The sequence below is a fragment of the Heteronotia binoei genome, unplaced genomic scaffold, assembly GCF_032191835.1.
Source record: "Heteronotia binoei isolate CCM8104 ecotype False Entrance Well unplaced genomic scaffold, APGP_CSIRO_Hbin_v1 ptg001360l, whole genome shotgun sequence".
In the NCBI taxonomy this organism is placed as follows: Eukaryota; Metazoa; Chordata; class Lepidosauria; order Squamata; family Gekkonidae; genus Heteronotia; species Heteronotia binoei.
Window position 1 is genome coordinate 90,452 of NW_026800248.1, and position 11,130 is coordinate 101,581.

General features: G+C 50.1%; 1 protein-coding gene across 1 annotated transcript; it reads right to left on the minus strand.

Annotated features, from left to right (window-relative positions):
* Positions 1 to 2,148: 2,148 nt before the first annotated feature.
* On the minus strand, positions 2,149 to 2,905 carry LOC132591040 (globoside alpha-1,3-N-acetylgalactosaminyltransferase 1-like). The gene has a single exon (XM_060263914.1). It carries the CDS (start codon positions 2,889 to 2,891, stop codon positions 2,217 to 2,219), a length of 675 nt encoding a protein of 224 aa, XP_060119897.1. The 5' UTR covers positions 2,892 to 2,905; the 3' UTR covers positions 2,149 to 2,216.
* Positions 2,906 to 11,130: the final 8,225 nt, after the last annotated feature.

Genomic DNA, 11,130 nt, shown 5'->3' on the forward strand with positions numbered 1-11,130 from the left:
CTCTGAAGGGAGTTCTGGCCATCACACTTAAATGCCTTCCCTCCATTGGAAATAATGACGGACGTGGCACATTCTTTTGGGGCTCATAGAACTGGACCCCCTGTTCCAATCTTTTTGAAACTTGGCGGGTGTTTTGAGAAGAGACATTGGATGCTAAGCTGCAAATTTGGGGTCTCTACCTCAAAAAGCATCTGAAAAAAGGCACAAAGATCAATGTTTACAAAGCGGTTGTGATGACAACCCTCATCTACGGCTCCGAATCGTGGGTTTTATATCGTCATCACCTGCAACTCCTTGAGCGCTTTCATCAGCGCTGCCTTCGCACCATCCTCAACATCCACTGGAGTGACTTTGTGACCAACACTGAAGTCCTCAAGCGGGCAGAGGTTACAAGCATCGAGGCACTGCTGTTGAAGACGCAGCTGCGCTGGGCAGGGCATATCTCCAGGATGGAAAACCACCGCCTTCCCAAGATTGCCCTGTATAGCGAACTTTCCAACGGCCATCGAAATAGAGGGGCATCAAAGAAGAGGTACAAGGACTCCTTGAAGAAATCCCTTGGTACCTGTTGCATTAACCATCACCAGTGGTCTGACCTAGCCTCAGATCGCAAAGCATGGAGGCACACAGATTGAGGAAGAATCGTACTGCTACAGCACCAACCCCAAATCAGACTTTTCCCTGCAGCCACTGTGGCCGGACCTGCCTGTCCCGCATTGGTCTTGTCAGCCAGCAGCGAGCCTGCAGCAGACGTGGACTACTGCACCTTTCTTAAATCTTCGTTCGCAAAGTCAAGCCGAGAGAGAGATTTTTCGACCGCAAGTAAGGATGCCCGTTGACCGCGGCTAGCCAACTGGTGGGGGGGAGACGAGCTTTGTTTAGGCCACCTTTTCTAGGCCCCTCTCCATACGGAGCAAGCAGTGCTGTCCCTAAATAAGGCTGCTTGGTCGTTCAGGGTGCTGCCGAAAAATGCTTTCGTCTCCGGGTCAGCATCAGGCGACCAATACCCTGAACCGCCTACATGCAAGATCGGGACTGCGGCTTCCAGTGGCATCTTCCACCTGCTGTTTCTCCCCTTGCCCATCGCTGCAGGACTTGGTATGTTGTGGGTTGTGGATGTGGATACCCTTCAGGCCTGCGCAGAGGAATTTTTAGGTGAAGCGCAGTGTGCGCAGTACCGGCTCCACCCTGTCACCGTGGGGTCATCTGCCATGGTCCAGTAAGCCAGGACGCCGGCAGCGAGTCCTCCAGGTGGTAGATGTTACATTAACAAGCTCTGTCTGCCCAGGCTTGATGTTAGAGTTTTCCTTCTCTCGGCTGGCGAGGTTGGTGAGCCCAACCTGCCCATCCGGTTATACCGCCGGACATTTGGTCGCACCGTGACGTGGAAAACTCTGTGAAAACTCCATGATGTCTCAAACTCTGTTTTGTAATTTATGACGGTGGAATTGTATATGAGTGTGTTTATTTTTGTTGACCTTGTACAATTTGATAATAGAAGCTGGTTTTCACGGTGGGTTATGTACCTTTGATTTTTTTAGTCCCCAGGTGGGGGCAGGGGATCCCTAGTTTGGAGGCCCTTCGGAGCTTCAGAGTCATCAGAAACAGGGGGGGAGAGGGAGGGAAACGTCTGCTGGGCCATAGGGTATAGTGGAGAATTAATCCCGGGGTACCTGGGGCTCTGGAGGGGCGGTGTTTTGAGGTAGAGGTACCAAAGTTTCAGCATCTGATGAGTCTCCTCAAAATGCTCTCCAAGTTTCAAAAAGATTGGACTAGGGGGTCAAATTCTATGAGCCCCGAAAGAAGGTGCCCCTATTCATTATTTTTAATGTAGGGAAGGCATTAAAAAGGTATGTGGTCCCCCTTAAATGTGATGGACAGAACTCCCTTTGGAGTTCAGTCGTGCTTGTCACAACTTTGCTTATGGCTCCACCCCCAAAGTCCCCAGATATTTCTTGAATTGGATTTGGCAACCCTACCTAGCATCCTGATTGGCCAGTTCTTCCAGGCTTCAGGATCCTGGTTTGCACGGAGTGCCTGCCTCAAGCTCAGGCAACAAAACCCCAGTAGAACACAATACATAACATTCCCCACCAAGAGTTGGCAACCTTACTGCTCACCCTTTCCCAAGCCTGCAAGGCACTTGCTAAGAATTTGATTCTGATGCCTCTTCTCCACAACTGGACATGGAGAATCCTAGATCCATCCAAGGAGCATTAATCCCTTACCTCCTTGAAATTCTTAGCCACCGATGAGAGCCGTATGACCCTCAGCTCAGAAGGCTTTGGCCTCTGGTCATCCCAGCTGTACTCCGGTGAGAGCAGCTTGGAAGGTTTATTGGACAGGAAGTGTCTGTTCAGATGGCTCTCTTCCTGCCAGGCAGCCATGATGCCGTTGGCCTTGTCAGCCAGTATGGTCATGTGGCAAGCCCTGGTAAACTCATACACATTCTTGACCAGGCCGCCAAAGACAGCCCCACTGTAGTAGAAGTCCCCCTCTCCACTAGAGATGTAGGCCGCTGAAGCCTTTCTCCTCTCATAAGGCAACATCTTCCGACTTGGGCTGTCATAGTAGCCCGAATGGATCGTTGCTACCATCTCCCCCAGGGTCTCTGGGCCCCAGGAGTTATGGAACACCATATCAATGTCCAAGCAGAAGAGGTAATCCACTTCGCGGTGGATGGTCTCTGAGATGTGGAGGTTTATGGCTTCCATCCGCCGCATGGAGATCTCTTCCCAGTGCTTGTATTTTCTGATGGGGACGAGGCTGAGGCTTCGTCCGGGCTGAAGCTGGACGAAGGGGATTTCTTGAGGATTGTCGGTGAAGATGTAGTAATTCACATGATAGCCCGTCATGAAATGCTTTTCTGCAGAGTCCAAGAAGCGGCCCATGAATTTTATATATCTAACAAAGACAAAAAAATAATAAGTACTTTAAGAAAGGGAGAAGCAGCTCTCTTAAAGTGTTTCTCCCCCCTGGAATGTATCTTCTAAAAACTGATGCATTCCATACAGCATGTCAGGTGTGTTAGGGATTTCTGTTTGAAATTCAGTTTCTCTGTCTCAGTGCAATGCATCTAGGCTTCCCAACCCTCCCGCCCTGGCGGGGGACCCCAGGATTTCCACCCTCTTCCCCCGCTCCCCAAAAAAACAGAAGCGGGGGGAGGGGGGAAACGGCGCCGGGGAGCATGGTGAGCCGCCCCATCCCGGAGCGGGCGAGGCCGCCGCGTCGCTGCCGCCCCCTCCCCGCCCACCGCAGTTGCTCCTCCGAGATGGGCCCAGGCTGAGCCCATCTCGGAGGAGCAGCCAAGAGGTGGCAGCAGCGCAGGCAAAACCAGAGAAGGGAAGGGCAGAGGCAGGCCAGGAGCATGGCGAGCCACGAATCCAGGCCCTTCTAGGACCCGGACTCGCGGCTCGCCACACCCCCGGCCCGCCTCCACCCCCCCTCCAATTCTACCCCAGAGGCGGAGCGGGCGAGGCCGCCGCGTTGCTGCCGCCCCCGCCCCACCGCAGCTGCTCCTCCGAGATGGGCTCAGCCTGAGCCCATCTCGGAGGAGCAGCCACGGCGAGCAGAGAAGAGGCGGCAGCTGCGCAGCGGCGTTGCCCGCTCCGGCTCGCCACGCTCCCCAGCGCCGTTTCCCCCCCTCCCCCCTAGCTCCACCCCAGTGTCTCCTGGCTCCACTCCCAAAGTCTTCTGGCTCCACCCCCAAAGTCCCCAGATATTTCTGGGATTGGACTTGGCAACCCTAGATGCATCACCGTATCAAATAATCATTGAGAGGCATTTAACATGAAAAAGCAAAAACATTTATTTCTACAGGGCAAGGGTACTGGGAGGTGAAAATAACAAAGACTATAGAACTACATCCTCACACTAGAAGATCATGTGCTTAATGGAAGACCACTTCCTCCTTCTTCTTGACCTCTCTGTCTGAACAAAGGAAGTCACCTGACTAACTGACCAAACAAAACAGGTTTTCCTGCTTCTAGACCTTGATTGACAGCAGTCAGTAACTTCTTCCTAGGTCATGCAGACAATAACTGACCAAACAAAACAGGTTTTCCTGCTTCTAGACCTTGATTGACAGCAGTCAGTAACTTCTTCCTAGGTCATGCAGACAATAGGGAATCAGGCACCGTGTTAACCCTATAATGACTGGAACTTTAGAACATTGCAAAGGACATACAAAACAGAAACATATTTCCAACAAGGTGAACCCTCTAATCCAGGGGTGTAAAACATTGCTCTGTAGCTCCTGTGCGATTGAGCAAGCCTGGGAAAGCAAGTCGTGGCGCAGAAGGAAGCAAGAGAGGAAGAAGGAAGCTGATGACAGTGAGTTGCTTGTGGGCTGGATAGGAGCCCTCACGGGACCTGATTTGGCCCCCAGGCCACATGTCTGACACCCCTGTCCTAGATAGTTTTAGATGCTGATATCAATTACTTTAGATGCTGAAATCAATTAATTTGGACTGTGACTTCTCTGTACTTGTGTTACTATTGTTAAATGTAAAATTGATTAAATAAAGTATTTTTTAAAAAAAGGTTGGAGAATTGGGGTGGGGTGGGGTCAGGCCCCTAGCTACAGTGCGGCCTGGGAGGGGCCAGGCCCATCCTTTCAACACCCCCCCCTTCCAACTGTATGGCCCCTCCATTGGAGGACCCCCAATCTGCCCCCTTTGCTCACTGCCTCTCTAAACAAGCAGCAGCATTGCTGCTGGTCTTTTTGCTTTTTCTCACCCCTTCCCTAACACACCTTGCGGAGGAAGGGGGGGGGAGAGTCAAGAGCAGTGTTCCCTCTAAGCTGTGTTAGTGTGAGCCAGCGCGCAGATTTTTAGCCTCCAGCTCACACATTTTTGTCTTAGCTCAGGAAAAATGGCCCCAGAGCACAATCATTTATGCAGGAGCTCACCACTTTAATGCCAGTCGCTCACAACTTTAATACTAGTAGCTCACAAAGTAGAGGTTTTGCTCACAAGACTCTGCAGCTTAGAGGGACCATTGGTCAAGGGGTCTCTGCCTCTCTGAGAGAGGGGCAACTAAGAAAGGGGGTGGGGGGAGCAGAGCTGCTGTGACTGCCCAGGTGAGCGGGGCTTGGCTTGCGAAACTCAAAGCAGCTTACAGTGCCAAGAGCCCTGGGCTGCCAAACTGGGTGGCCCCCCAGCCCCCCCCCCCCAAAAAAAAACCCAAATCCTGCTTTGGGCCCCACCAAACATGAAATCTTGGCTGCAGCCCTGGGTGGGGATAAAATTGTAGAATAAAAAAAACAATAATCAGTTGCCATCAAATTTGTATTACAAAACTCAAAGTCTGAGCTGCTTTGGAATATTTTGTTGATGCCTCTCCCACTCACTTCCCAACAACAAAGGCTGTCACTCCGATGGTGAGGTTCAAAGGCTTGTAAACGCTGTCCAACATGGCCGAGTCGAATGTCCCTTCCCAGACCACGGGGGCCAGCCAGGGGGTCAGTGTGAGCACATCAGTGCGCCTGGAGGAACAAGGAGGGGAGGAAACGACAGGAGAGATGGTTGTCTTGGATAAAATTGACTGTTGGCAGCGGAGATAAGCCCAGTCTGTAAAATATGGCTAAGCTTCAGCACCTTCCGAAACTAACTGCCAAGAACCCGGGTGCTACATCACAAATGGGAAGCGCATGTCGTCATACTGGGCAATCCTGTATAGCAGGGGTGGCCAAACTGTGGCTGGGAGCCACATGCAACTCTTTCACACATACTGTGCGACTCTTGAAGCTCCCACCACATTTGTCTCTTTAAATCACTTCTCCAAGAAAAGCCATCCAGCAGCTTGGAGAATGCATTTAAAGTTAAAGTTGTTTTCTTTCCACCTCTTCTTCCCTCCCTTCCGTCTGTTTTCCTCCCTCCCTCCCTGTGTTGCGGCTCTCAAACATCTGACATTCATGTCTTGCAGCTCTCAGACATCTGATGTTTATTTTATGTGGCTCTTACATTAAGCAACTTTGGCCACCCCTGCTATATAGAGTTGCTCCAGTATGAGCCCAAGGGTAGTCAGTTTCCAAGCTGGGGGCAGGAGATGCCCCGGTTTGGAGGCCCTCCCCCCACTTCAGGGTCATTAGAAAGTGGGAGCGGGAGGAATGTCTGCTGAGCACTATTATTCCCTATGGAGACCAATTCCCATAGGGTATGATGGAAATATTGATCCATGGGTATCTGGAGGGCTATGTTTTGAGGTCGAGGCACCACATTTGCAGCATCAAATCCGGTGCCTCTCCCTAAAACGCCGTCCAAGTTTCAAAAAGATTGGACCAGGAGATCCTATTCTGTGATCCCCAAAAGAAGGTGCCCCTATCCTTCATTATTTCCAGTGGAGAGAAGGCATTTAAAAGGTGTGCGGTCCCTTCAATTGGGATGGCCAGAACTCCCTTTGGAGTTCAACCTTGCTCCTGGCTCCACCCCCAATGTCTCCTGGCTCCGCCCCCAGAATCCCCAGATATTTCTTTGAATTGGACTTGGCAACCCTATGCTAGGTCCAGGTTGGGAAACTTCTGGAGATTTGGAGATGGAGCCTGGGGAAGACCAGGGATCTCAGTAGGGGGCAATGCCACAGAGTCCACCCTCCAAGGCAGCTGCTTTCTCCAGGCGAACTTATTTCTGTAGTCTGGAGATGAGTTTGGAGTCTGGAGAGCCAGTTTGGTGTAGTGGTGAAGTGTGCGGACTCTTATCTGGGAGAACCGGGTTTGATTCCCCACTCCTCCACTTGCACCTGCTGGAATGGCCTTGGGTCAGCCAGAGCTCTGGCAGAGGTTGTCCTTGAAAGGGCAGCTGCTGTGAGAGCCCTCTCCAGCCCCACCCACCTCACAGGGTGTCTGTTGTGGGGGAGGAAGGTAAAGGAGATTGTGAGCCGCTCTGAGACTCTTCGGAGTGGAGGGCGGGATATAAATCCAATATCATCATCATCATCATCTTCTTGTTCTTTTTCTTCTGGAGAGCCAGTTTGGTGTAGTGGTTAAGTGCACGGACTCTTATCTGGGAGAACCGGGTTTGATTCCCCACTCCTCCACTTGCAGCTGCTGGAATGGCCTTGGGTCAGCCATAGCTCTGGCAGAGGTTGTCCTTGAAAGGGCAGCTGCTGGGAGAGCCCTCTCCAGCCCCACCCACCTCACGGGGTGTGGGGGAGGGAGATAAAGGAGATTGTGAGCCGCTCTGAGACTCTTCGGAGTGGAGGGCGGGATAGAAATCCAATATCATCATCATCTTCTTATAATTCCAAGGGATCCCCAGGTCCCACCAGGAGGCTGGCATCCCTACTTTCAATGTGCACAGACTGGAGTAACTGGGGCTTTTTTGGTAGAAAAAGCCCAGGAGGAACTCATTTGCATATTAGGCCACACCCCTGGACACCAAGCCAGCCAGAACTGCGTTCCTGTGCATTCCTGCTCAAAAAAACCCCAACAACCCTGGGAGTAACTATGCTTGGGCTCGCACTGCTAATTAGCTAGTGGATTCAAAATGTGCCGGAATAAACGCACAAAGCTTGGCTAAGGATCTCTGGGATTTAGGGCGGATGCTTTCGCTGGAGTAAGCCTGGGACCTTTTGCATGCAAAGCTGCTGCTCTACCATGGCTGAAGAAGGCCCTTCTGTGGGCTTCACCACAGAAAGCTGTAGGGTTGTCATTTGGAGGAAGCCAACAGCAAAATGGAGTTTTGACATCTGACAGGAAAATTGGTGATAACTCTGTGAAGCCTCACATTGTCCTTCATTGATTGATCCTGTTATGTATGTGGACTCAAGGGAAGACTTTGGATGTTTCCGCCTGGCTCATTGGAGCCATACGGACTGAGCTTGCAGACTTGGGAACAAAGGGCTGCAGGATTCAAATCCCTGCAGCCCAGGACCAATCACAAGCCCCCACCGGTTTGAATGACCCAATAACGTGCTTGTGCGGGAACCCAGAGATGTATATAAGTTTGGCCCGTGGGCCCCAACACTGGTCTTGTAATGTGACCTTATAGTATGTCACTCCTATTAAAGAGCTTGTTATCGCTTGCTCTGAGACTCTGCCATGCATAGAACCCACTATATTATAGAGCCTTTAACAGGAATCATGGGGGAGTGACCCTCTGTATTCTTGGTGCCTGGGTGGGCAAAAGTGGGAGGGTTTTGGAGTTCTGGCTCCACTGGTGGACCGCCTGATGGCACCCTGGTTTTGGCTACTGCGTGACACAGAGTGTTGGACTGGATGGGCCATTGGCCTGATCCAACATGGCTTTTTGTTCCTGTACTCTTCCGGTTTTAAAGCTTTGCTCCACACTCACGAGGGCTAGCAAGCCATGAGTAAGCTCAGGATATTATTTTTCCCGTTATTCTTTTTCTTTAAACTCTCAAGATATAAAGGGATGTCTTGTATTTGCTTTCATTTCTAAACCCCATTTATACGTCATGACGGAGGCTTCAAATGCATTCATTGGGGAATTTAAATCTCATTGTGCAGCTAAGTATCTCAGAGTTGGGTCAGGCCATGCAGAGCCAGTTTGGTGGACTCTTATCTGGGAGAACCGGGTTTGATTCCCCACTCCTCCACATGCAAGTGTTGGAGCGACCTTGGGTCCGTCATGATGGAGATCCGGGCCCTACCTGGCCTACTGGCCTTTCGTAGGGCCTGTAAAATGGAGCTGTTCCGCCAGGTCTTTGGATGGTGCAGCGGGCATCCATCTATTAGATCAGTTGGCCTCCCCCTCTGCCCTTGCGGCCCGCTGCATCACTGCATTGTGGAGCTATACCATCTTGCTTCATATCACCTTGCTGAACTAACTTACTGCACTTACTGAATGTTGAACCTGAACTTGGTTTTTATTATGATTTTATTGTGATTTTAATTTAAATTGTTGCACTCCGCTCTGAGTCCCCCAAAAGGAGGAAGGGGCGGAATAGAAATAATCTAATAATAATAATAATAACAACAACTCTCTCAGAGCAGTTCCTCTCAAGAGGAACTCAGCCCCAGCCCCACCTACCTCTAGGGTAGGCTTGCCAATCACCAGGTCCCAGTGGGGGTTCTTCCGCTTTCCCAGGCTCCTTCCCGCCCCCAGTCAGCTGGCCGGCGGGGGGAAGCCCCGCCCCCAGAGGACCATGTGCCTTTCCACCTCCGAAGGCTTCAGTCTCCGATTGAAAGGCTTCCTCTTGGGATGGGGTGTCTATGTTACTTTGAAGAAGTTGGCAGCAACGCATGAGTAGAGAGGCCAATCCCTCACTTCAGAGTCGCCAGAAACGGGGGGGGGGGACGTCTGCTGAGCACTTCATTATTCCGTATGTGGAGATCGATTAATCATAGGGTATAATGGGGAATTGATCTGGATGTTTCGCGGGCTCTGGGGGAGCTGTCTTTTGAGGTAGAGGCACCACATTTTCAGTATAGTATCTAGTGCCTCTACCCAAACTACCCCCCAAGTTTCAAAACGATTGGACCAGGGGATCCAATTCTATGAGCCCCAAAAGAAGGTGCCCCTATCCTTCATTATTTCCTATGAAAGGAAGACATTTAAAAAGGTGTGCTGCTCCTTTAAATGTGATGGCCAGAACTCCCTTGAAGTTCAATTATGCTTGTCACACCCTTGTTCTTGGCTCCGCCCCCAATGTCTCCTGGCTCCACCCCCAAAGTCTCCTGGCTTCACCGCCAAAGTCCCAGATATTTCTTGAATTGGACTTGGCAATCCTACTCTAGGGTTGCCAATCCCCAGGTGGGGGCAGGGGATCCCCCAGTTTGGAGACTCTCCCCCCGCTTCAGGGTCATCAGAAAGTGGGGAGGGGGGAGGGAAATGTCTGTTGGGTACTTCATTATTCCCTGTGAAGTTCGATTCCCAGGGTATAATGGAAAATTGATCCGAGGGTATCTGGGGCGGTTGTTTTTTGAGATAGAGGCACCAAATTCTTAGCTTAGCATACAGTGCCTCTCCCCAAAATACCTTCCAAGTTTCAAAAAGGTTAGACCAGGGGATCCAGTTCTATGAGCCCCAAAAGAATCCTTCATTTTTCCAATGGAGGGAAGGCATTGAAAAGGTGTGGTCCCTTTAAATTTGATAGCCAGAACTCTCTTTGGAGTTCAATGATGCTTGTCACACCCTAGCTCCACCCCAATGTCTCCTGGCTCCACCCCCAAAGTCTCCTGGCTCCACCCCCAAAGTCCCCAGATATTTCTTGAATTGGACTTGGCAACCCTACCTACCTCACAGGGTGTCAGTTGTGGGAAGGGGAAGGGGAAGAAGATGATAAGCCACTCTGACTCCTTCGGGTAGTGAAGGGCGGGGTATAAATCCAATCTCTTCTGCTGCTGCTGCTTCTACTTACCTCTGCTGCGTAGCTTTTGGCTGAGGATAAAACATCCTGGAAATCAGAAGCAAGAACGGATTACCTCAACCAGAAGGGGGACGGAATCCTCTCCAAGAAGGGTGGAGGAAGAAATTAAAGAGCTTACTGTGGAAAGGGTGGAAGCACCTTTTCCTCTCTGTATTGTAGTTTCATGGTGCTATCCAAAAGGGGAGGCAGAAAAGAAAAGAGATATTTGAAAGCCAACCCAAATTGCAATGCAATTCGATGAAGATTGTTGTGACTCAGTATCTAACAAATTATTTATGATTTTTGCTAATATATACATATCCTGTAAGTTCCTATACCACTGGTGGTTCTGCGGGTTTGATTGATTTCTTCATTGTCAGGCTATTACACTCTTAGCAGCGAAGAAAAGAATTGCAATTGCTCCTGTTTGTAGTAATGTATGTTTTTAAAAACAAATGAGGAGTCCAGTAGCAGCTTTAAGACCAACAAAGTTTTATTCAGGGTGTCAGCTTTCCTGTGCTAAAAGCCCACTTCATCAGACAATAGCATGGGGTGGAATTAGTAGTCCTCCATAGAGAGAGAGAGAGAGAGCGGGCAGTGAATTAGTATGCAAAATAGTGGAAATGTTTTTAGCAGATTAAAAGAATGACGAGTTGGGGTCTGGTAATTAACGGTTTGGTTTGACTGGGTGGAAAAAACAGCAAAGGCAATAAATGCTAGAATTGGAGATTGATGTCGATGTTATTAGATTTCTTAATTGTTAAGAATAATAAATTAGAGTCTGTTGTAATGTTTTTCATTTTCCACCCATTTAGGAAGATA

Excerpts from the sequence above, each read along its gene's own strand:
- LOC132591040 (XM_060263914.1), bottom strand. The coding sequence starts at position 2,891 with ATGGGCCGCTTCTTGGACTCTGCAGAAAAGCATTTCATGACGGGCTAT.